At 42.5% G+C, this 27,248-nt stretch overlaps 1 protein-coding gene across 5 annotated transcripts in view; it reads right to left on the bottom strand.

Moving 5' to 3' along the window:
- Positions 1-24,151, bottom strand: part of inpp4b (inositol polyphosphate-4-phosphatase type II B) — a 125,543-nt gene extending 101,392 nt beyond the window's left edge. The window contains exons 1-4 of one of the 5 annotated variants that reach the window (XM_056408679.1): positions 24,067-24,151; positions 16,496-16,540; positions 7,390-7,508; positions 1,296-1,412 (exon numbers count right to left, since the gene is read on the bottom strand). In XM_056408679.1, the coding sequence (XP_056264654.1) occupies positions 1,296-1,412; positions 7,390-7,508; positions 16,496-16,540; positions 24,067-24,151 (366 nt within the window). Of the gene's footprint in view, positions 1-1,295; positions 1,413-6,526; positions 6,604-7,389; positions 7,509-16,495; positions 16,541-24,066 lie in introns of those variants that run through there. The other 4 variants (XM_056408678.1, XM_056408680.1, XM_056408684.1 and 1 more) reach the window with 4 other exon arrangements.
- Between the last annotated feature and the right edge of the window lie 3,097 nt (positions 24,152-27,248).

Raw genomic sequence — 27,248 nt, 5'->3', positions numbered from 1 at the left:
ACAATCTGATGAAGAAGCTGCAGCAGGGGGAAACCATTACGAGTGTGACGGATATATTACCAACAGGTGGAGTCTGTCTTGGCCTCGTGTCAGCTCCCCTCTGTCCTTTTATTACCTGTAGACAGTATTGTCCTGTAGTCGACAATACTGTACACAGGAGTTGCAAATATACGTTGACCCAAATCCAAAAATACTGCACACCAAACATTTCAGATGAGAGTACGTCTCCAGAGTCATAAATCGCTTGGAAGTTATTTAAAAGCTGTGCAGGCTACAACTACATAACCACAATGTATATTTCACCTCAGTAATTAAGAGCTTCTATTGAGTTATTCACATGTAGAGTAAATGGTGTTTGGAGTTTCTTCAAGAAGAAGAACAAATGTCCCCAGATGTTTGATGAAGCATCTTAATGATTCCACACAGAATATGTGCACAGTGATATAACAGAAGACTCCCTTTCTATGTTAGTCAATCTCGGTGGGATATCTGGAGATTAAAGCCAAATGAAGATAGTCAGACCGTTTGAGTAAGTTTCAACTTTCAAGCTACAAAAAAACGCCCTACTCTAAGTGAAAAAGAATCACTTAAGCCAGACATGTTAGTGCCACTTGTGCCGGCACAGAAGCAGAGGCCTTAATGGGTATATTTGCAAATACTAGCCACTGCAATGATGGCGTCGCTACCCATCGTAAAGCTCATGAGTGTTTCATAATACGTGATGCCAAATTAGGATTTTGGCACCCACAGCTGAGTGGGGTGCTTGATTAGGACCATGCACACACCCACACTTGAGAGGCTGTTACAAAGTCTGTTTTAAATGTCAGAATCAGTGGGCCGAGCCCATTCGGGATTCTATGTCTGGCTCTCTTCTCCGCTCCCACTAATGTGCCGGCTGGTTTCCCCACGGGATCAACGAGAATGACTCAGTTGCTCATCGAGGGCTGCAGACCCTTTTCCTTCAAGACTCAAGGCGAAGGTCATTGTCTCAGACGGCCTCGAAGGGATGATTACTAAGTGAGTACTCTCATTTCCTGCCTGCTGTAAATCAACAAACAACTTCTTACACCTCAAATGTGGAGGACAAATATAAACATGATGAGATTCTGCTGCAGAACTCTCACAGCTTTTCATGTTCGTTCTCTGTAACGTCCAAAGCTCCATGCTGTGCAAACAAAACACGTGTGGGATGACCGCTTCACGGCGGGCTTTGAACACACTCATCACACACCCACACACACGCGCGATGTCCAAAATGCAAACGTCCAACAAACACACAACAACTGTTTACTCACTGATTCCGGGCTCTTGTCCTTTGCATCATACACAGTTAGCTTGACTAGTGTCTCCGGGCTAGCAGGATACTCTGAAGGGAAGGTCAGCCCCGTCAGAAACAGCGGGTCTTTGTTCGCCTGTCAGAGAGAGGGACAACACAGAAACAGGGTGAGACGTGTGTTTCTGTGTGTGTGTGTGTGTGTGTGTGTGTGAGTGTGTGCGTGTGTGGCGGTGTGTACTCTTGTGCACATTTTTTGGAAAAATGCAGGAAGCTGAATGGATAAAAGGAAGGAGACCTCCTCCTCTTCCTCCCCCTCCTCCTCCTCCTCCTCCACCTCCTCCTCTTCCTCCTGCCCAGATGCCGCTCTTGGGCACAACAAAAAGGAGAAGATAGAGCTCACCCTGGTGGGTTTACCTGGAGCTCTGACATAACGACAATGTCCCAACCGAGACTGTGTTTGGGTAAATTGGCACGGTGACAGGCTGGCAATGGCTTTAAACCAGTGTTCCCAGCGGCCAGCGTTGGGTCTTCAAACATACCAGAAGGCTGAGCTTGTGAGCAAATAAATGCTCACAAGCTCAGCACCTTTAACGTGCATGGCTTTTGAACTGCATGGCTTGTTCTGCCATGGCCTTCAAAGACCTTGCTTTCCCTGCATTGTAAACAAATGTCTTTACAAGGTTGTTACTGGTATTTAACTTTAAAAGGTAAAAACTTCTGAAAAACCAATGCAATGCTAGCAGAGGGAGGACCTGCATGGCACCTGTTGCACTTGTTGGAAAGAATGTTTTTGTCAAACAGGAGAAGAGAGCATCATGAAATGAGGCCGGTTCCTCCACGAGTATCATTCTAGTTGTTGTTGCAAACATTCTGACAAAAAGGAACAATTCGGAGGGTCATGTCATATGCCTCGTTTCAACAATGTTATTGAGACGATTGAGGAGATAATTGTTGTGAGGAAACCTGTCAAATGTTCTTTTTTATTTGAAAAACACTCAAGTGGAACTAGCGAACCTTTTCCAGTCTCTCAGTCAAAAGTAATGTAATTCTTTAAAACCTGCAATACATCTTAATACAATTAGATTGTATCGCACCACGACCTGTGGGGCTTTTCTGGGAAGTCTCAAGGATTGTGTAGTAATTTGGTGTTGTCGACTTGAACCAATTCAAAGCACTTTGTGTTTACACTGGGGGCTTCCTCTTCCTCTGATGGGCGTCTCTAGAATGCAGCCCTGTGGGACGGTGTGGGGACGGACTGGGGAGCAGCACTGGGGCCGACATAGACAGACTGGCAGACGTATGAATGTATGATCACACCCTTCAGTTACCCAAACAAACACTGTAAAGAAACGAAGGTTGGCCATTAAGGCTGAAATCAATCATAAATACTGTGGTCAGTGACACATGTAGGCACAATCACAAGTGTAATGTTCTCGCTCGTGTGCACAGTCATGTACTGTGTTTCACTGCTTTTTGTCAGATACAACTATTAACACATGTACAACTACAATTTGAATGTCGATAACTTACTTTGTTAATGCATTGTTACTTCTGAGCTGGATTTGCTTCATTTGTACAATTTGTCATTTAAAATGAGTGTTGCACCTGACAACACTGTGCTCATGTACCGGTTCTCGTAAAACATTCACTTTCTTGTCAGTTAAGCCTGATAAGCCGCACAGCTTTCATTTATTTTTTAACTGTTTAACTTATAGCATGGTAAACTATTAACATCCCTAATGCAAACTATCAGGAAAACTTAATGTTGAATGTTAGTTCAAATGTCAGCAACAGCATCATGTCGTATATTTAATTTGTTACGGTCAGAGAGGAACATCTGATGAAAATATAAAATCATGTTATTGTCAGAACTGTACTGGTATTATTATGAAGTACTTACTTTGGTACTCAGTATTGGCAAGTACCCAGATGAAGTACGTGGACTTGGTCTGAAAAAAAGTGGTATTGATGCATCCCTAATTTAAATGTTATTTATCTCAAAGTTGATAACACGGGAAAACTTGACTGACTTATTGCTCATAACTTCAATATTAGATGGAACTGAGTTATACATATCATTTGATCTAACTATTCTCAAAACAACAAAAGTATTTATATAGATACTGTTTTGAAACCCTTCTGATTTTAGGCTTAAATGTTTATAAATGCAAACCACTCCCCCCGTGACTGAGTTCAGTGTGCAGATGTGAGTCTTGTCAGCACATGAACAGATTATTGAATCAGAAGGCTTAAACATTGCATCAGTTTGTTGGATGAATAAAACAAATGCTAAACTAATGGATAGTCTGCATAATTGCAGCCAGTGTCCAACATGAACACCTGCCAAGTCTAAAAATCTACATAAGCGGATAAAATAAAGAGAGCTACTTTACTACAAACTCTAATCCCTACAACACGTTGCCCGCGTTTTGTTTTCGACTCTGCCCACTGGTAATGGCATGCAACATAATGTATATACTTAAATCCTAATTCTCTGCTTGATCCTCCCTGACCATTGTCACGGCAGTTACGCTTACATTATCTAGCTCGCTACCCGGCTGGATTACCAGTACCACCAGCACCACAGAGGGGAATATCTCTCCAACTCCAAAGAGGCGGAACATTGTCAGAGCAACGGAAAGGAAAGAAATCCAGATCACGGTGGAACTTCAGTGAAAAAGAACATTAGGGGAGTGAGATTATATTTGTACGGATAGCAATGGCAATAGAATAGTAGGTACTCGACCAATAGGAGCTGCTTGTTTGTTTGTGCTCTTTTCTTCTACTATGTTTTATGGCCGGTTGAAAAATATATATTTTGGCTGGAGAATTTGTTTTAGACCTGGACTGCAGCTCAGGTAGGACACCAACAAGCCTCCAATCCTTTACTACGATGAGGAATGTCGGAAGGATTGGGAGCCAATGCGTGAAGCGTGCTAAAAACAGCTGTGTGCCTGATACAATTCACACAAAGGCAGAATTATGTGTTCAACTGCACACGCACAGAGGGAATACGCAGACACACCACCTCACCGCACCGCTAACCCTTCTGATTCTTCAGAAATCGCCCATGGGCCGACGCGGGGGGGTAATAAAACAAGTCTATCGCTTCTTGTTTCAGCCTCTGTGGACAAGGTAATACAAGTCTTAGTGCCCGGTGCCATTTTTCCGGCGAGCCATGAAGCTTTGTGGGTTGTGTACGCCGACATCCTAAATCACACAGCCCGATTCAGCGCCGCGGGAACAGACACAGTGGAACCATTGCACTGCTTTGAGCTTAGTGCAAAGCTGGATATATACAAGTCCTGTACACTCACAAAAAGACAGACAGAGCCATTATACTCAAGAATGTGCAGGTATAGACATACACAAACAAACACACACACACACACACACACACACACCCACAAGCCCTTACACTTGCCTCACTGGCACACTCAATAGGCCTCATTCAGACTTACCAGCATGGTTGGCAGCCTCAGCTGTGGCAGAATCTTCTTAGGGCTACTGATGGGCTGAGATGAGCTAAAGTGGGAAGCTTGTCTGCATCTACGCCGAGAAGTAAGCCAGTCTGTCATACAAGTGGTCAACATATGCTCTGGGAAACAGCTGCCCCTCGCTTGTCTTTTTGTTTGGGTTGCAAACCTCGGTGGAATGGCCAATTTAGGCCATTAGAGGCTGTGTGTGTGTGTGTGTGTGTGTGTGTGTGATTGGACACACACACACACGGACAGACTAGACTTTCTGAACTTGTTCCAGGCAGGGGGGGTTCTTCGCTTGACTAGCATGACATCAAAGGCGGGTTTTATCCCTTGGCTTTGCGTGATGTCAAATCCCCTCAAGCACTACCCCCCCTGGGCCCATTGCCCATGTTTTAAGAATGGGATTGTTCCTTTGTGTCCCCGAGCTTCAAATACAATTTGTCGTTCCCTGTTTCACTTTAAAGAGATTTAGAGGGCTTTAGATTTTCCTCTTTGGTTGTCACTGGTCCTTTCTGTTTTAGTAACAGTCGATCAAGATGCAGTGCTTACATTGAGACGTTCACTCGGCCGTGTGGAGATAAAAAGGGTCTGTCGTTTGTGAAAATATGGCACTGAGATCCAGTTTCAAACCATACAGTGAATCAACATGACGGAGTACAAACTATATGCTAATGTAAACAGCGCTCTATTTGGGGAATTAGTGAAGAAATTAACTTGACTGTTTTTGTAATAATAATAACACATAATAATAACAGCAATTTAATCAATACTACTAATTATAATCATCTTTAAATATACCGTTATTTTGTCGGATCACACAACTTCTAACACAAGACAACAGAGTGTTTTATGTTTTATTACAGTGGCAGTTAGTAATTTAAGATAAATTTAGAGGCAGTGCATTCTCTGCCTGTAGAACTGCCCTTTTCAATAAATAACACCTGGAGAGGTCATTTAACTAAAGAGCAGTACATTCCAGATCCAGTGTGATTAAATGCTATCCTCTTCTTTTTACCTGACCCCTGTCTAGTGATTCATGGTTTGAGTAAAGAGGGCTTGTTCCGTCATTTATCTTCTAAATTAAGCCCTTATATCATACACGGTGGGTTCCTGATATACTTATACTTATACGCCTATAACTTTCTGAAGCTTCCTTGAAACCAAGCCTCCAATCAGTGTCCGGCAAAGCCGGCGGCAGCTGTTGAGAGCCGGCATCCCGGGAATGTGACAACCGGGAGAAAACAAATGACAGTTGAGCCGTTTTCAGATGCATTATTCACACAGTGGGGCTCCCCAGCACACAAGCATGCACACACACACGTGCACACACACATACACACACACACAGGTCCACCTTCGGCCACATAAGTTAATGAACATCTGCTGCTGTGCTTTTCACAAGATGTATTAGTATGAAACCCTGCTGGTTACCACTGTCCGGACAAGTGGCCTCTGTTCCGCTAAATGACACTTACACTTCATTCAAGGTGGATTTCAAAGTCAAATTGAATATTTTCCATGTGGCGCTTCTGGGTCAAAACAACTCTCATATTACTCGGATTACTCGGATTGATCCGATTTCTCTGAGGCATGTAATATATACCAGTGTATGTGTTACGGCAGGTATTTTCATTTATACTGCGCTATCCAGAATAACAAAATGATTATATGGCAGAGAAAACCCTTTGACCCTCTTAAACGTTTCTTATGAGGCTGCAAACCCCTTCTTTAAAACACACTTGTAGAATCACACAAACTGCACACATACCCGTTTTTTGTGAAGACGAAAGCAGTCCATATCCTCAGATCCTACTCAGAATCCTGAACAGCCATGAAATCAAAACTCGAGCGGCACTCAGAGTGTGTGGAGAGCTGGCTGAGCCAGCATACAGTATCCTACCACATCCTGTGTTCCTACACACACATGCTCGAACACACATAGACACACACAGACACACACACACACACACACACTGCTGTTCCCTTGACAGGAATGAGGGGAAACGCAGTCTTTGAAAGAGACGGTTCTACATATCTAGCTTCACTGAATTAGCAGGAAAATAAAATGCGGCAGGAAACTTTGTCCTCGTATGAAGAGAAGAAGAAATTGTGTGTGCGTATCCATATACAGTATGTGTGTGTGTGTGTGTGTGTGTAAGTGGGTGTTCCATAGTGGGGCAGGGGACAGCTGCACAAAAAAACACTTGTGTGACGGTTGCCCCGGCAACAGCACTGTCAGACTGGGGGTAATAAAAGAAGCATTGAAAGAGGATATAGCCCACAAAGCACTCTCACTGTCTGGAACTCCCACACTATGAAACACACACTGTACACACTGAGGGATGACACTGATTGAGAGCCACACTTCAACTCTTTCAGATATCTGTACTGTCACAGGAAATATAAAGTAAAAGCCCTTTGTCCGTTCCAGTTCGATGAGTCAGAACGGGAGAAAAAGTAGTGAAAAAGTAGGGCAGACAGTGTCGGGAGGAACACTAACCAGGACCCGGTGACACAGCAAAAACAAACATCAAAGGTGGGAGAGAGGCAGAGAGGATGGTGCATGTGTGTATCTGTACAGGTGTGCGTGCGGACGTGTGCGTGCGTGTGTGTGTGTGTGTCCGGCCTTACCTCCACTATCTCTGTGCAGGCGTGAGAGACGAGGTGCCGCTTGTGGGGATCTATGACAGCCACCTGGACCAACGCATTGGGCTTCCTGTCACTGCCTGAGGCCACCAGATCATTGCAGGCTACAGAGAGGGGAGACGATGGAGGGGGGGATGAGGATGGAAGGAGAAGAGGAAGAAAATCAAGATGAGAGGGGTGAAGTCATACAAATCACGACACTGAGTGTGGAGGACGTGACAACAAATAAGAAAGAAACAAGTTGGATAAACAAAAGAGCGGCGAAGGTAGAGGATTTCTAAATAACTCCAGATCATTTTATCTCTTAAAAGTCACATATACAGGAGTAAAGGTGCACTTTCAATCACAAAAGAAGCTTGATCTTTACTGAACTGTGTGCAGGAAAAATAAGAATTTCTGTGGATAGTTGTAAAGATGTGAATCCTCTGCTTCGCATAGAAGGCCGATAAAAACACCCAGCCTCATACAGGGTAAATTAGACAGTATGGCCCTGAATTTATGTATTAACATTTGTTTACACTCGAGGAGCGTAATGACAGATTTGTGTTCATTAACCTTTTTGGATCCTGGCCAAGTGCTGCATTGTGTCTACCCAGCACAGTTCTGGCATATAAACAGAAATTGATCTTCGCCAAATGTCTGGTCAGTTTCACACATTACTCTGCAAAACAAAGTCTGCATCATAATACTCGGTGGGTGAAGCCAGGGCAGAATATGTTTTCTTTTTGTGTAGAGCTGCATCTTCAATGTGCTTTTCATGGGATTTTAATTTTAAAGCAACTGGGCAGCGACGAGAGATGAAAAGGGTTTGTTGTGGAAGGCATTTTAAAGGGTCTGAAGAGCAAGAATAAAGTTACAGAAAGAAATGAAGGGTTCAGTTGCAGGACACCAACAGAATGTTGACCTTTCCTTTCTCAGGTGTTTAGAGGTGGTGTGTATGTGACACCCTCTGATGTGTGAGGGGAAGACAAGAGAAAATCTGCATGGCAACGTGTTTCGTTTCAAATTGTGATGTAAGTCATAGATACATAAGATACACGGCATAAGGCACTGTTTTTTTCACTCTATGCACCCCGCATTTTTAACGGGAGCGCACTGAACGCCTCGGGTTGAATAAACTCAGAGCGCCTCACGTCAACAGCATTTATTTCTCATTGTCCAATCAGATTCCCCTTCTGTGGCGACTGTTGCTGCATAGCCAGAGAGACAGTAGGCAACTTCACCAACCGTCGTGACCATGAACTGAACAGAAAACAGCAGACCTGCTGGCAAATTAGTGTCAGAACCGTGAGTTTTGTGGTTGCCAGGCAACAATAAAAAAGAATTGAAAACGCAGAAAAACTGTTTGGGTGCATTCAACAAAACACTGCACGGGTATACTGAGTGTACTGTCGAGGTGACTGTCCTTGGCTTCATTTAACAACAACACAAACAAAGCGACGTTTAATGAGAACGTGTCACACACAAGCAAAGGGATAAAAGACGCTTTCAGGATACACAATTCAAAGCTTTCTTTGTAATCTGTGACTTTACTGTTCCTCTTCAAACACATTTATGTGAAACTGAACACAGCAGTCAAAAACAGAGAACTATTTGCTTGAAGGTTGGCTGACACACTGTAAAATATGCAAACGGATTCAATTAAAGATAATGTTTGTATAGTCATTCATAAAACATATTGATAGCTGTGTGAAATTGTGTTTGGAGATTTAGATGAAGTTGCCGGAGCGTCTGGAGGGCATCAGTGGATTTAAAAGTGACCTCAGAGTGACTGAATGACACTATTGAGTTGATTTCTTTTTAATTGGTCAGGATCTGAACGAGGAGGAGTCTCAAAAGAAAGTTTGATTGATACGGATAAAAAGAATCCCGTCTATTGCATTCAAACCGTGTGACAACTGCTTTCGGCTTTAGCACATTCTAATTCTAATTCTCCGGGGATTATCTGGTAATGAGACAATTTAAGAATAATCAAAATAAAACATCTCATTTTGTGATACTAAATTGAAAAGTGCTTTATTCAAGCCATTAACAACTGTCTCTACATTATCGGGTTGAGTCTTAGTTTTATCTGAGGATTGGAAAAAGAGTCTGGGAGTAACAGCAGGGGAGCAGAGAGTGAATCATGAAGGGAATAACTTGATTTAAATGGACTTCAGAACATGCAGCCATTCCAAGGCAGACCTAGAAAAATGGATTACTAATGCTGTTCTGCTACTGATACAGAAAGAGGGGAAGGCTGTTGGAAGAAACTAATTTGTGACCCAGAATAAAGTTGAGGTATTGTAGGTTTTTATATTTTATGGATTTATGGCCCATATAATATTTTTTTTTAGAGCAAAAGTACTTCAGTTTGTCATAGTGTAAGGATTATAATCCATTAGATCTGGCATCGAGGTTTTCTGTACGCTTGGTGATTTAAATAGTGGCCGTCTCATCTGTCTGATTTTACCTTGGATGCCCCGGCGATAAAGCAGCGTGACTGCACCGTGCAAGATTTAAAACCACTCAGAGTCCTCAGAACCGGAATTAAGAAAATGTATCTACTTCTTGTGTGACAAAACCAGTGGAGGAGTAATGAAAGAGAATAAACGAAACATAGATAAGGTTGACATGATCTGGGGTCTGTATGTGTATGTATATATATATATATATACAGGACTGTCTCAGAAAATTAGAATATTGTGATGAAGTTCTTTATTTTCTGTCATGCAATTAAAAAAACAAAAATGTCATGCATTCTGGATTCATTACAAATCAACTGAAATATTGCAAGCCTTTTATTCTTTTAATATTGCTGATTATGGCTTACAGCTTAAGAAAACTCTAAAATCCTATCTCATAAAATTTTAATATTTCCTCAGACCAAGTTAAAAAAAGATTTATAACAGCTGAGTGTTTGTCAAGGCTCAGGAAACCCTTGCAGGTGTTTCGAGTTAATTAGACAATTCAAGTGATTTGTTTAATACCCTACTAGTATACTTTTTCATGATATTCTAATATTTAGAGATAGGATATTTGAGTTTTCTTAAGCTGTAAGCCATAATCAGCAATATTAAAAGAATAAAAGGCTTGCAATATTTCAGTTGATTTGTAATGAATCCAGAATGCATGACATTTTTGTTTTTTTAATTGCATTGCAGAAAATAAAGAACTTCATCACAATATTCTAATTTTCTGAGACAGTCCTGTATATATATATATATATATATATATATATGTATTATATATATATATGATATATATAATATATATATATATTATATATATATGTATTATATATATATATATAATACTTATATATATATATATATCATATGTCATAACGCGGATGGAGCATTACTTGAACATACGTTCCCTAAAAAAGAAGAAAGGGGAGAATAGTGGCCTGCAGGCAGCTGGGCAGATGTGGGCAATATGGTATGTTTTGCAGCAACATTCAGTTTTATTTCTATCACGGCAGACTCGATCAAGTCAGCTGTCAATCTCTGAACCCATCAGCTATCCGTCTGATGGCGGATAAGCCTCGGTGGGGCGAGGGGCTATATTTCTGGGTTATATGTGTAGCCGGATGATATCCGGGCCAAGACGTCCTTTTCCGTGCAGTCCCGCTTGTAAATTGAGGTCGCGAGACTGGAGTTGCAGTTGAGCCGCCCAGATTGTTTTAAACGGAATCAAATTTGCAAGCTACTTTAAAATCAATACAAATCGTAATCATCGTCTTACTATAATCAGGATATTCCACCAATTTAACTCTCCAGACTGTGTACCGATACCAAACACGTATCCCATCCCATTCCGCATTTGAATGCAGTCTGTGTCTAGAGATTAGACAACCTTTAATCTTCAATACAATTACAAATAAAACGCACTGCAGCTTGAAATTCATCTTTTGATAGCAGTGGGAAAGCCAAACTAAATTGTTATTAATTCAACCACAATCAGAGATGACCAGATAGGGTTGAAATCAGGTATCGTCGACGCAGTTCAGTGTCTGCTGTGCATCAAAGACCGACTGGAGGAACAAACATCACATACGTGGAACAGCAACGGCACGGCCTCCGACTCTCTTTGCCACAAGCGAGAGTTGTAGAATGTCTTACGGTGCAGGAGAGCTTGTGCATGGATTATCCGGTCGGGGCTATTCTGATTCCACATTCCTTTTCTCTCCTGAAAATCCCGGCGCCAGGTCTTTTGGACACACATTAAAGGAGCTCTCACATTTGCTTATGTAGGAGAAAGGCCGAAGCAGAGGAGACTAAATCACCAAAATGTTAATGGGATCTGACGTTGATATAAAAAACCTCTGCGTGGCTGTGATGGGGGGGACTGCGAAATTTTCAGACCCATATTGGCGCGTACCTGCACGCATCCAACGGACGTACGTGCTGTAAGCGATGATGCACACGAACAGAAACACCGGAGGCGACAAAGGTTTCCAAAGACCTTGATCTTTTGTTTCTTCTTTCACTCAGTTTGATCATATCTTCACATCATAGCATTGTGTGGCTCTCCATTTCTCTCCATTAAATCTACACAGGCCCACTTTCCTTGACATGATTCCGTCATTAAATTTCCTTCCTTTTATTTTACACACAAGACCCGAGATGAGATACTGCAGATAAGCTGCTGCCTGTCCCCATCAGTCACCTCAGGGGACGTATATTTGATTGGCTTGACGGATGTTCTCCACCCTGCTGCAGTTAACCACAGCCAGACTGATGATTGAAATGGGACTGGGTGCCCAACCATGCATCACCAGGCCGGCTCTCCTACGGGCATGTGACACTTCAACTGACCCTCTAAGGTTAGAGCTATTATGATGCTGGGTGGGGGCGAAGGGCTGGCAGGAAAGGGAAATAAATAGGGCGACAGAGGGAAAGGACAAGGGAGTCCCTGAGAGAGGCATTTTGAGTTTGAGGAAGGAAGCCTGAGTGAGAGGAGAGATAATGAGGGAGTGCCATGGAGGAAGAAAGAAGAGTACGGCCTATTAAAGGGAGAGAGATTCAAAAAATGGATAGAGCGAAGGGTAAAGTGACGTTTTCAGATTGTTGGTCACTTCTAAGAGAATTAAATGCAATTCAAAAATCACAATTTTAGTCAAGCGACTAAACTATTAAAGTATACTGAGACCGATCCTAAAATTACCAAAATAATTGAGCAATTTGAGTAATAATGTTTGCCAATCCTGGGAGGCTTCGATTACTATGCTGTATTTATTTTGTGATTGCTGAGCTCTTTCAAGATGAATTTGCTGGAAATGAGTTTTAATGCATTGGGCCTCTGAGACCCCACATTGAATCTAAATTCCATTTAATCTGAGGGGAGCCCTGGGAGTTGCCACAGGAGACAGGAATATATGCTCATCTCTAGCAGACGCTTATTCATCGGGATAATTATTTCAACACTTCAATTAATTTGAAAATATTATTTGCATGTACCGCCATTTGCACACCTGTTTGGTCTTGGGAACACCGAGAGAAAAGGGTCTCTTGTGTTGTAATAAATACATTATGTGCTTCACCTGCTGCACAGTGCTGCTCATCACTCATCGACATTTAGAAGATAGTGACAAGAATATGATGGTTTTTAATATAATGCTTGAAATTTAGTTGTTTTATATGTGAATGGGGTCTTTTTTTTTAATGAATTGTGTATAATACGTGTTTTTGTGAAGCTGACTCAGCAAATTTGCATCTATTACTTTTGGATATGAATTCACATGTATGCATATAATCTTTTCTTTGAATATTGATTGACAATGCATTTTTAAACCCCATGTATTTGAACACTTCTGCTCAAACACCATTGAAGAGTATTATAAATTCTCTTTGGAGAAGAAATCCTTTTAAAAGTGAAAAGAACCAAGACCAAGAGAAATAACAAAAGAGGTCTGCAGAAATCTGTATCGGGGGGGAAAGGTCAGCTTTTACTTTAACTGTGGTTAATCACAGATATTCAACATGTCACATCATTCACACTGACACTCTGATAAAAGAATCAAAAACTTAAAAGTAGAAACAAGTGTGGGAGAAGTTCTTGTCTGTGAGTCTAGTGTGCCATAGTGCATGTGTATGAATAATACACTATTAACACCTGTATTATCCTCTTTTTGCTTTATATTGAGTCTCTTCATTTTCCAGTACTGCTGCATATAATTTCGTGTTGAAATTATGAGGTAGCCAAAGAGGGACTTGTCTCCTCCAAAAAAATGTTTTTGAAGCAAAGCAGCACTTGGGAGTCACAACAAGATGAATTATTAACTCTTAGTTTTATCAACATTCATCCAAGGGTTGAAATGTGAACTGAATAATTCCACTAAAGCAAACGAGTCACAGTTTTAAAAGCCTTGGTTGTGATCATAACTAACAATAACATCCGGTGAGCTTGTTTGTTTATAGCTTACAATTTGGGTGCATGCGATTATCCCATTAGATTGTTTATGACACCATGTCAAAACCGACACAAACACCAGGACACTCAAATGTCATTATCTGTTGTCCTTGGCTGCAGTCTTAGAATCCAGCATGTGATGAGTCTGACAAGAAGGTGCCCACTGTCTTCTGCGCTGTACCTGTGCAGCTTTAAAGAGAACACGTTCCTCAGTCTGTGTTTATACTCCATGTAAGAGGCTTCATATGGTTTGCTTTTTCAAAACTGGTCATATTGTTAAGCTTCAATCGATGACTTTGAGATATTGCATTGCCCGCAGCAAAGACCACAGAATGCTCTGCTGACAGAATGAGTGTGTGTGTGTTTATGAATGTGTTTGTTTTATCGAGGCACTCTCATGATTTACTCTCACACTTCAAAATAATTGGGGGACACTCGAGAGAGTGAAAACCGAATCATACCGACATTGGGTTTTTTGGTCTGTGGGTCAGGCTCCAGAAATGCTGGATCCTACATTTCCCAGAATGCAACTGTATAGCATATACCTTGTCTTTTTTTAAGTAATAATATCAATATTCAGAGAATGACTGATAAAGCAGCAAAACACTATTTGCTATACAAAGATAGTATAATGAGTTCTACTCAGACTTTGAATATAGCTGGGTTTTTTTCTGTGGCTCTAGAGCGAGCTTTCTATTTTCAAAGCAGCCTTATTCCCTAGCATATGATATTTAAGGAGAGTGATGTAATTGAGATGTTAATTAGCTGTAATTGTGGATTTGGGCACACCAATGTTATACACTCAAACACACGGCCACATGCACAGAGAGTTCGAGTTTGGAGTTTTAGCAGCGACTAAAAAAATCATTGGCTCGCAGTGCACATCAAAGTTTAATGTATTTTAAGTTGCTGATATATGAAGCACTGAATGGTCTTCCTTCATAGTGCGTCAATATGCTGAAAACAAATCACCCAAATCTCTCATTCAAGTGAAGCGACCGTTGGTTTTTGTGCTGTGTAGTTGCTTAAATAACCTTACTGAGGACTTTAGATTCTCTCAGTGCTTCTTTCAAAAGCAGCCACAGAATATATGTTTTTCTCTGTTGCCTTTCAATAATCAGTATTGATTTGATTCAGGTTCTGATTCACGAATGTGTGTTGGTTGTTTATTTTCTCAGTACATTACATGCTTCATTTTAACCACACTGAGACTCTCTTTGGGTCTAAAATGTTTCATACTTCAACGTTGCTTTTGACTTTGATCTGTAATTTCTCCGGGTAAGTAGCTGGCTGACTCGCAGCTGCTGAGCCCTCAGTCGCATTCACAATAAGAGGAATGCTTGGTTACCATTCTCACGACAATAGCACCGTTTAATTTCTCTTGGAAAAGAATAAACACATTTAAAAAATGTTGAGCATTTAAACATGTAGCCTCCTTCCAGAGCAGAAAAGTAAATCACCATAATTTATTATCAAAATCAATTCATGTTAAAATCGAATATGCACAAATGATAGAAAAAAAAGCCACCCGTACGTTGATCACACATTCAACCAGGGCAATTAAAGATGCATATGGTTATTCTCTGTGCCAGCTGTCAGCTGTATTTTCTACCACGATGGATATTTTACAGTCAAATATAATGTTCGAATAAAGAGCAAAAGCTAAACCGACAGTATCACTTGATGAGAAATTAAAATAGAATCAACATTTAGTAAACAAAGCGAGCGAAGGCGTTATGTGAGTCTTTGCAGAATGTGCCTGTATCGACTGTGTGTGCACATAAAGACCCAGTTGTGTGCACTTGAGAATGTATGCGTGTTCTCTAAATAATGATTCTCTTATTGAGCCCCACACAGTCTCCATATAAATGAACTCTAATTCCATTTCTTTATGACTCGCTGTAATTGTACCCGCTACGTGACGGCAATGGGACTATCAGGAGTGTTCATGAGCTTTTTAACATGCCGCTGCAGTTTAAACACATTGCACACGGCTGTCACGCTCAGAGGACACACTGAGGTCATCAAGTGACACTAAGAAGGACACATGTGTGCAATGATTATCTCTCTAATGCTATTAAGATGTCGCCACATTCCCGGCTATATATCTGGTTATTCGTTGTTTGTTGTGTAGATGCAACAGTGGGAAGCCTTTGTTGACGCCCCGCCCACAAAGACAGAGACTAAGGAGCCAAGACACCAGTCTTTCATGCTGTCAATCTCTTTGCTCAGAGACCACAGGAATAATAATCCTGTTTTTCACTTTAGGAAACTTTACCTGAGCCACGCGGAAATGCCTAGAAATAGAATTCCAACATCTCGGTGGCATGAAAAATGAATGAGGCCATCTCCACGAAAAGTTCAAAAGGATCCTCTCGTCGCTCCGAGTCGTATTTTCTCGATGCCTTTGTGTGTTGTCCCGTTGAACCACACTCGGGGTGTGTGCATGTGTCAACATTGAGAAAAGATTACGGATGTCGACAGATATGCCACTAATTCTGACTGCCTTATGCATTAGTGTCACTGTCAGCAAGTGTCTGTCTGTTGGTGTGTGTTTTCATAACATAACAATCTGATATATTTCAGCCAAGGAGCCCGATCGGCCAGCTGTCCGTGTTTCTGCTGCCGAGGATGCCAAGAAAGTGTGGGATATTCTCAAAATGACCCTTGGATCAGAGAGTATGAACACAGGACTCACCAAGGCTGAACTCCACCTGAGGCAGCTTGGGTGTTAGAAAAACACCTGAGAGAGAGAGAGGAGATAAAAGTAAGCATTAGGACAATGTAATAAAACAAATAAATAACACACTCAAAAGTAAATCAGAACTGTGCCTATTGCAGTTTGATGATTAACTGTGTGGCTTCAACTATTGATTATATTATTCATAAATTAACTTGTTGCTTACTTCTATGATTAATCAATAAAATAATTTTGCTTAAACCCAAAGACATTCAATGAACAAAAAATACTTTTGTATTTGCTTTTTATAGCAGTAAAATCTTAACCTTAATGGTTAGCATGTTTTCTTTCCTTATCATCTAAATTCTTGACGATTACTTTTTCTTATAATTTACTTTTTGATGAATCCACACGTTTTTTGAGCACTGAAGAAGTGTTCCTCTATTTCAAATGCAAAGGGATAACCTCCATAGACACTCTACTTTAAAGTAGACTCATGGGCTAGAATCTGATCCTTTTATGTGGCCGCTCTGTGCAGACCAAATCAGCAGCTCTTCGGCGATGGTATTCTATCGTGACGGGATCCAAACGAGTCAAAGTGATAAACTGTTCATGTTTTATTATACAAACACAGAACGAGAGCATCAAAGGATCCATCGTCCTCGAGGGCTTGTGCCGTAATGATGCGCAGACGACTGGCTGCTTCTATCATCTGTCACCAACTCCGTCTCACATTCATCACTCTCCCAGTGTGACACACACACACACACACACACACACACAACCATGCAAACACCTAACAGACAAAACTCCTGCAGGAAGGTGCAACACATGGCGGGGCCCTACACCTCTAAATGCCACTCTCCTCTTCCTGGGGTGCTGGGACACAATTGGCCTCTCTAACGCTCATCAACCCCACGAATGGGCCATGGCTACTCCAAGCTTACTGATGTATGGGAGTCGCACTACCTTAGGTAATAGTCATTTAATATAATGAGGAGCCTTCACTAAAAATGATTGACTTTCCTTTATAATTACTTCAGTCACCACCCTTTCTTGGCAGCTTTTATGTTAGGGCGGGTCAATATATTTGTAAAGCCTTTCATCACACTTCAAGGTCATTGCAGAGAACACGTCTACGTCGATCTGACGAAACAACAGCCACACAATAACATGATGCAATATTAAGGTCAGAAACAGTGGAAGACTAGATTTAATGTTGGGAAGACACAATACCTGCCTGTCCTTAAATAGTAGCACCAAACTATGACCCACCACGTCTGTATAATTAGCATTTGTTTAACAGTTGGTCTCCTGGGATGGTGCATTCGCAAAGAAATTAAGTTTTGTATTCGCATGAACTTCCTCCTGAACCACAGTTATGCCAATGAATACGATTCTGACAACCCTCATGGGGGGAGGAAGTTACTTTCCTCCACTGTCAGTGAAAGGTCAAAGGTGTTCCTGTACACCAGTGGTCCCCAAACTACGGCCCGCCTCCACATTTGGACCGGCCCCCTGAACAATACCAGAGACGCGTTCCGATTTATTATTTTTTTCACCTGGCCCGCTGCCGTTGAGATTGCAGTGAGACGCGGAGAAAGTGTGAAGTGGTGCTCTTCGCAATAAAACATCTTTGATGGGACGTGTCGCGTCTCGGCCAATCAGCGTTCAGATGTCCACAGCGTTTGGGAAGTTAGGTTAGCTTGAATGTTAGTCCGCTACATCTGCTGCTGTCATGCTGCACGGTGTAGCGATACGAACAAAGTACCCGTACGTTAAAAACGATGTGATTTAGCATATTTTTAGTATTGATACTTCATTAAAAGAGCGATCAGAGCGCACGCGCTGCTTCGTTAAATGCTGTCTGCACGCGCAGTGTTCACAGCGAGCACACAGGTGAGCACATTCTCACTAGCACCCCCCCCCCCCCCCCAGCCCTCCAGCAGACAAGGGAAACGTTATGTGGCCCTCTCAGGAAAAAGTTTGGGGACCCCTGCTGTACACCATCTCAGATTTACTGCATGAAAGATGTTTTGGGTTTAATATTATATATTTCTTTCAAAAGCAGAGAATCTGGTTTGAGTTGGTTTTGGACATTGTTAACCCTTTTGTTGCCTTCAGGTCATTTTGACCCGATTCAATATTTCACCCTCCTGTTACCTTTATATTTACTAACATATTATACCCTTGAGGTCAATATGACCCCAGCTATTAAAATCTCCAGAAAATTATTAGAATTAATATTGTTTTCCAAGTTTAAGTGTGAGGTACTTTATGTTTGTTTGTTGGCTCCTGAAAGAACACCGACATTAAACATTGAATTGGGTCAAATTGACCCGAAGGCGACAGGAGGGTTAAACATTGAATCGGGTCAAAATGACCCGAAGGCAACACAAGGGTTAAAAAAAAAAAAATACAGTATTCAGAGCTTCTTCTTGGAATTACCAGTTTAATTTATACAGATTTGGAACTGACTGACTTACTTATTCATACTATTAAATTACATTTACATTTTCTAGTATCACTCTCCATTAGGATTTCAGACATTTTCCATTTTAAGATCATTAATCATAAGTTGCTTTGTAAATTAGTTAAAGGATTTTGGAAAATTAGAGTTTTGGAGTTTGGTCTTGCGTAAATTGAAAGAAGGTGTTTTAAAACCAAATGTTCAGATATTTCAATTCTTTTTCCAAGTTGTTTCAAATTCTGACTACAATCAAACTCTTTGTAATATTTAATTTTTTAATATATGATACAGGGATTGCTAATTTTTGAGAAGCATACTTAATTACGGGACTTATTAGCATTACCGCTTGTCCTCCTGAAAGTCAAAAGTCTAAATAGCAGGAGAAAGCCCAAATGCAGGGCTCTTCATAATGAACACATGCAACTTGCAGTGCATATCTAAATTCAGCAAATACGTAATTGGTAAATTGACATTTATATCGTGCCTTCCCAGCCTTCCAACCACTCAAAGCACTGTGCCTGAGAAAATGACCCGCTCTTACCCGAGCCTCAGTCGCTCCTAATGTGTTGACAAAATTGTAAGTTAAATCTCAATTTGCTGGTGTTTTCAAAAGTGTCAGAAAATGTTGCTCGTCAGCTGCTGTCAGGATAGGTTACAATTAAATAACCAGGCTTACGCAAACGTAGCGCAATATCTGTTATGCATACAAGTAGAGTAACCTTCTAATTAATCGAGTGTACAAAGGCAAGTTTATACACACGCACACACACACACACACACAGCAACAACAAACGCAAACACACACACATGGTCCAATTATGTACGTAAGTAAAGCTATCTGTTTTCCCCATTACTTTCATCTTCAACCCGCTCCTCGGGGGTCATGTCTCCTCATGTTATCAGCGCCACGGCTTCCTTGTGAGTGTTGATGAAACTTTGATAAGCCTGGATGTTCTGTGGCGGCAATAGAGTCCTTTAGCTTAGGTGGGCTGAGACAGTGCCATCTGTTAGGTCTCGTCTCTGGTGGCATCCTCAGGGACTGTCACTTGAACGGCGAACAGTTACTTCGGAGAACTCCATCTGTGCTAGACACCAACTTATCTGGTGCTAGTGGTGGAAAGCAGTGGAAAATACTTTTGCAGAATTAATTGAATACAGAAAAGGAGTGACGCTGAGTCTGAGCCCGATATGGGTTCGGGATACCGATCATGACGACAATACTCTGCACTAGATGTGCTTGATAGTGGAGCAGCAGAAGTGTTGGAGTTAAAGGGTGTCTGGATTTCAGAGCACAGCGTCTGCGTGTGTCGAGTAATTAAAGGAGGATCACACCAGATGCATTGATTATGAGACACGCTGCACAGGTTACAGCTGTGAGAATCAAGAACTGAAAGGAACCAGGGTGGCTCTGGAAACTCTTGTTCACGCGTTCGCAACAACTCAATATCCACATGTATTAAAAGTCAGGGGCAAATTACGCATCCACAAACGGGGGACGGGTCACCTGTTGTGTACACGGTGACACCATTCATGGCTTTGAGCAGCACGCTCACCGCATGTCACGACCTCATGGTGAGAATCCGGCTGACCAGCACAAAGTCTAATTACGATAATTACCCATTGCACAGGGGAAAGGCCAAACACCTGCACTGTCCGTCTCAATCGCATCTCATTTAGCACACGGGAGCTCACCGGTGATCCAGCTCCAACGTCTGGATAAGTGTGTGAAGAGAAGTGGAACATTTCAAATCGATATCCGCTGGCGTTATATGAGTATGGTAATAAGCTCAGCGAGGTGGCAGGCAGGCAGGCGACCCATGCAGATGGAACTCCCACAGGGGCCCCAAAGCAAATGAGTTGCCCACGATACTGCAGTTTCATCTGGCTCTAGAAATAACAGCACAGCCTCACTGTACCTCCAATCCATCACCCCCGTCTGCAGGTGGTATCAGTGGGGAAAAGCCAAGCTGAAGGGGGAGGAGAGAGTCTTTTTTTTCCCCCGGATGCGTGCGGACGAGGTGATTTCGCCGGAAAGACAAAGTTAATTAATGGACAGGAACTGGAATTGTTTGTCATGCAGATTATTTAACCCTCATCCCTTCTCATTGCCCTGCTTTCCCCCTCACTGTGCAGCGTGATAACCACTCACTCGCCTCCAGCAGACACTCGGAGGAGGAATGGAAGGAGGGAATGTGGGGGAGCGCTCGCACATGAGATTTCTCCTTATTCCTGACTCCACGAAAACAGAAATTGCGGAAAAGCTCCAAATTCAGCCCGTCGCTGCTCCGGTCCCCATCATGTGCCTCCAAGCTCAGCTCAGAAAATCAGGCAATTTTCAAAAAGAGCTTTGATAAACCCCCTCGCAGAGGGTATAGCACACAGTCTTAATCACTCCTGCTTATCCTCTTCATGAATAGATATTACATATAAGGGCCGATGTCTATCAACAAATCCTTTTTATATTTTGAACATCATTTACTTGGGATTTAGAGATGATATTAATAATTCACTTGCGTAGCCCACCATGATGAGACTTTGTATTTCTGAGATATAACTGTCCATCGCTCAGTAAACCTACATCACACGCACGCTAACCGCCGTCGCTCTTTCTTCTGACTGCCATTGTCCAATCAAACCCGCCGCCGCTCTCCTCTGCTCTGTAATTTAAATTGCCTAAAACAACACCTGCACATCCTTTCTGATGATTCATTAGCCACGCTCGCGTACCGCTGACGCGATTGATGTTTGCACAAACAGGCATCCTATTAGGACAAGTGGTGCTGAATGGGAGAGTGAGTTATCGTCACATTACTGCCCTGGGAGATTGAGAGGGGACAGATGGTTTTTGTTGCCGGCGTTTAATGAAGTGTTGTGAATCATTTGGGTGCGCTGAGGAGGTCTCGACTGTCGCGCCGATGGCAGATGTAGCGCGTCGGGTTAACAAGGGCACGGAGTGAGGCACTTTGCCTCCTGATGTCAAACATCGCGCGACGGAAAACGCAATCAATTCCATTGCGGCTTTCGAGAGAATTCGGTTTTGAATAGTTAATGGGTACAAATCGTACACCTTATGGTGGGGGAGTTAAATGCCAATGCAGTCCCACCTTAATAACTACTGAACAGCACCTGTCAAGAAGGAGGAGATAAGCTATTTCACCTTGCGACTGCTAATGCGGGGTTGTCAACTTGTCTTTTGTTCCAAACATGGTAATTGGGTGCTTCGCAATTACATCCTGGGAGACAGGGTTTTTGTCTCGCAGGATGCTTGAGGAAAACAAAACAGAAGTACAGCGAGGTGTTTGCCATTTACCGTTCTACTCCCACACCTGGCATTACATGACATGACTTTTAATTTCGCTGACACTATTATCCAAAGTGACTTACAGTCGTACGGCGTCAACACGGCTGCGGGGAGCAATTCAGGGTTGAGTGTCTTCCTCGAGGACACATTGACATGGGCTGATGGAGCCGGGGATCGAACTGCCGAGCCCCTGATTGAAAGACGGAAGTGCCAACGACTGAGCCAAAGGCAGACGTGTGATTTTACAGCCGGGTTTGCAATCAGGTCATAACTGTAAGAGAACGAGCGTGTGTGTGTGGCTGTGTGCGAGTGTGCATGCGTGACAATGCCTGTGCAGATGTATGTGAGGATGCATCGGTATGCACTTGTTTAGGTGGGGGGGGGTGTTAGCATGTCAGTAACTGTGGATATAAGCTGGTTCAGCTTGAATCCATGTGGTTTGAGGCAAAGGAGACAAGGCATTGTGAATTGCCCTTTCATTCCTCCTTGTACGCCTCCATTTCCTTATCCCCATGGGGAGGATGATGGTGTTGAGCTTGCATGCCAATGCAAATGCTCAGCGGCGCTGCATGCAGTGCATGTCCTCGTCGGGAGCAACGGTATTACACTTGGGAAGCGGGCTTTGTGGCATCACTGATATGGCTAATCTCTTTAGCGCTCCCCCGTCGTGTTGGGCACCGAGACATCTAGTGTGGCTCTGCCAGCGCCCATTAGTGACGACACGTTCAGGCAGGACAGCATATGAATGCCATGAAGAGAGAAAAAAACGTAAAAAACTAAATGCGCACGCACATGCACACACACAGACACAGACAGACACACACACACACACACACACAGACACACACACAGACACACACAGACAGAAACACACAGACAGACACAGACAGACACACACACACAGACACACAGACAGACACACACAGACAGACAGACAGACACACACAGACAGACACACACAGACACACAGACAGACACAGACAGACACACACACACACACAGACACACACAGACAGACACACACAGACACACAAAGCACACGCAGCACACAGGCACCTATGTACAAGCAGACGTGAGAATGTTTGGACATGACTTCAAACAGCGTTTCCCACACTTCAAACTCTGCGGAGCCATTAAACCGAACTCAATGGTGCCCCAAATTAGGCGAGGCGGTCTTCTGATATGATTGACCAGATTCCAAAACAAACGGCTTTTAATTCAACCGCACGACAAGAACCTCAGGCTTCATTGAAAACCTGTAGAAAGGCAGCTGCAAAGTTTTCAAATCAAGAATTTGATGAGAAATGTGATTATTGAGTCATCATGACATTGCTTCGAATATTTGTGATTATTCCAGGATCAACAGAAGAGTCATTTTGTTAAAAAAAAAAAAAGCTTAGAATTTCCACTTTATTTGAAGGACATGCATATGTAATGTTCTTTTGTAATAACTGCAACAATGTGACCCTGAGACATCAGCTCTCCGACACAAAGACGTTCCACTGAAGTCAGTCATTCAGTGATTATTGATCGTCGTGCGTTTATCTCTCTCTCTCTCTCTCTCTCTCTCTGCGTGTACTCTGTATCTGTGTTTAAAAGAGGGATAACCACTGCAACACAAATAGAGGGGAAATGTGCAAAAACTAAGCACCATTGAGGACACGCTTTTATAGAAAACATGGGATACTGTGCAGGAGCAAGAATCACTTCTAATAGCAGACAAGGTGTTGAAGAGTTTAACTGAATGAGGGGGACAGAGGAGAGCGATAGGGGAGACAGGTTGAGAGACAGACGGGCAACACAGTGCAGTCAGCTCACCGGCAGCGGTCAGTCCTTCAGGGTTGGCATTCAGCTCCTTCATGTCAACCATGCAGTGTCCCAGTTGTTGGGTGCCGTCCTCCATCTGTCCGGCTTGCCCCCTAGTTCTCCCCCTTCTACCTCCTCTCCCACCTCCTCCACGAAACACCACAGTCCAGTCCAGTTTTCCCGGCTCACACGCAGCCTTCCAAGCGGAAAAGCTGTCACACAGATAGCAATCCGCTCGCCTTGCTTCTTGCTGCCTCACAGTGCGCTTTCTGGCAGCATTAGAGATGCCTTTTGGAAACTAATACGGAAGAGAGGAACCAGCGAGGGACCTGGAGCAGCAGCGAGAGGGAGGGAGGGAGAGAGAGAGGGGAAGGGAGGAGTGATGAGCGAGTGAGACTCAGAATGAAGGAGAAAGTGGGACAGAATTGATGCTATGTGCGATACACGGCTCTATCCATCAATCTGCGGGCTGTCAGTCGGGCACCTCGACCAGGCTGGCCAGCCGGAGAGACACAACTCTGCCGCGCTCTCTTTCCTTATCGCCTCTCACTGTGCAGCCAATGCTGCATTCAGACAAGGCAGCAGGGGTCCCTCTGATTTCTGACATCCGTCTCCCTCCCCCTCTCTCGCCTCCTCTCGGCACTCCACCAACCCATCCTTTCCTTTTCAAGCAGCAGAACAAGTGATACGCGTCCGACTGCTGAGCTCCATACGGAGAAGCCAGCATCGTGCGGCAATGTGATTTTGAAAGTTACCTATGGTAGACGGGGAGAAGAGGGGTAGAAGGTGAGGGAGAATTCACAGTACAGTGGCAGTTTTTTATATAAAGTGTAATGTATTAAATATTACGACAGAATGGCAACTTTCCAACAGGATTAAATCAACAGGTTAAAAGGAGATAGTGACAGAGATAATTGATGTTTCTTGTGTTATGTAGACAAACTCTATCTGCATCATAATGAACAACTGGGATGGAAAATCGGCAAATATTGGCTTAATTTAATCAGCGATTATATATAATGAAGAGCAAAATGCAGCTCTTTTCCTTTGTTTCTTTTTTTGCTGCCTTCGCCGGCTCTCCACCCACTCATACCGTGAAGGTTATTGTTAGTTATTTGGCCACCAAGGCCATTATGCTTCACTAAAATCAATGTTAATTTAAACCCTGCTGAATGGCGAAGGCATTGTGGTGCTAAAGCTCAATAAAGACCAAGAGGGCAGCAACCTCAGACTCAGAAGAGGTAAATGCAGACAAAATGTAAAATGAAACATGCAGCATCGCTCTGAACTGCAAACACGATAAAGAATTTTAATATCTTAAAAATAGGGATTGAAACAAGTATTTCTATGGAACTTGCATATCTGTAATGGTTATCTTTTGATGAGCTCTCTGTGTATATGAGCTGCAAAGAAACGTTGCACATATCTTGAATAGAACTGACCCATTCAATTATGAGCATGACCCATTCAAGAATATAAACAATTTAGATTATAAGGTCGCTTTTACATTGTGACGCATTGTGACGCATTATCACACAATCGCAATATTATGTTAGCTCATTGACAATACAATTCCTACATTTCTTAGATATCTAAAGTTTGGACAGTAGCTGGTCTCTAATCTAATATTATTCATATGGGTTGTAAGAGATTGTGTCACCCTAACAGAATACATTCAATAAAACCCCAAATAAGGCTTTGTTCACCTGTTTACAAATACAGTTTTGGGACCAACAATTAGTATGAAGTTCTTTGTTAAACAACTAGTTGAATGTAAAGATATTTTTTAAGATCGTCAGAAACCTCAAACAATCTAATCAAAACGGTTCTGGTCCAGTTCAAGAAAGCCACGAGCCCAAAGATCCACGTTGACCGTGTGTGTTTCCTTGAGGCGGCTGGTCTGGATAGGGGCTGGTGCCAAAAACCTAAAGGAAGATAAATTGGTCCCTGCCGGAGCTATGAGACAGAAGATGAATCCACTTTGAACGAGGAGGTGTCTTCTTGACTTTCTACTACTCTCTCCATCCTTATCCCTTTGTCCCTCTACTGCCCCATTTTCCTTGTTTGTACTCCTTAAAACCATCAAAATGAATGTTGTCTTGTTCCCTTTTAATGAAAATGTGGTGGGACACGTGCCTGTTCTCTCTCTCTCACACACACACGCACAAACGCACACACGCACATTAACATTCTAATATGTTCTTTTAAAGGCGACACGTGTTGTCTTATTAAAGCCTGACTGATAGAGGGGCTGGAGAAAATCAATAGACATTGCACAACAGATGGAAAACAGTACAAGTACATTGAGGATAAAATAAGCATGCCCTTTTTAGCTATTCGGCCCCAAAGCCTGCCGAATAGATCCTCACATTTACCCATTCCAATAGCATTTCAGGCCCATTAGAATTTGTGATACACTCCTTCACAGTATTAACTAAAGGGAGCCAATAGCTTGATTCACGGTTGAGCCTGAGATGTATATTGCCTCTGCCCGTGCGATACAGCTGAAGTGCAGTAAATGCTGCAGCGGCAAACTATCCGTGATGTAAATACACACTGTGGTCAGAATCGAGCCAGGCTAGAGATCTCTCTGGTCTCATATCAACCAATGTCTTAAATCCCTGCACATACAAGTATGCATGTATTGATTTAGGTGTGTGTGATCACATGGACTTGCAGGTTGGGTGTTTTTAATATTTTAACATCTATTCTGCATTCATGTTTTGTTTGTGATTATACTGCAGCATACTGAATGTAGGGTTGCCACAAGAAACATAAAAACAAGATACAAATATTCACCTTCTAGACGGCTCCACCTGCTGAGTGCTCTTCCTTTGAATTATCTTGATTGTGGCACTAACACCGCACGCCTCGAGGGACAACACGAGCAAAAGCTCTGAACCTTTGGTGTGCAAAAGGTGTCGACTGAAAGATCAATGATATTACAATATCAGGTAAAGATTTGGGATTTAATTGTGGATACAAATCAATGAATGAAACTAGCAGACTGTCAACGAACACTTCTCTAGACTGCAGTCGTATGCAGTGCATCTATTTCTACTGGTAAAGTCTTGCTAAATAATGAAACAATCTTGCTCTTGCAGATCTCACACACACACACGCACACACTCACACAAACACATACCTAATTGAATATAGTATACCTTGCTACCTATGGTAAACAGATGGTATTA

This window comes from Pseudoliparis swirei, chromosome 24, assembly GCF_029220125.1.
Source record: "Pseudoliparis swirei isolate HS2019 ecotype Mariana Trench chromosome 24, NWPU_hadal_v1, whole genome shotgun sequence".
Classification (NCBI taxonomy): domain Eukaryota; kingdom Metazoa; phylum Chordata; class Actinopteri; order Perciformes; family Liparidae; genus Pseudoliparis; species Pseudoliparis swirei.
Note: the sequence above shows the minus strand (reverse complement) of the source record. Positions and strands in the feature narration are given on the sequence as shown.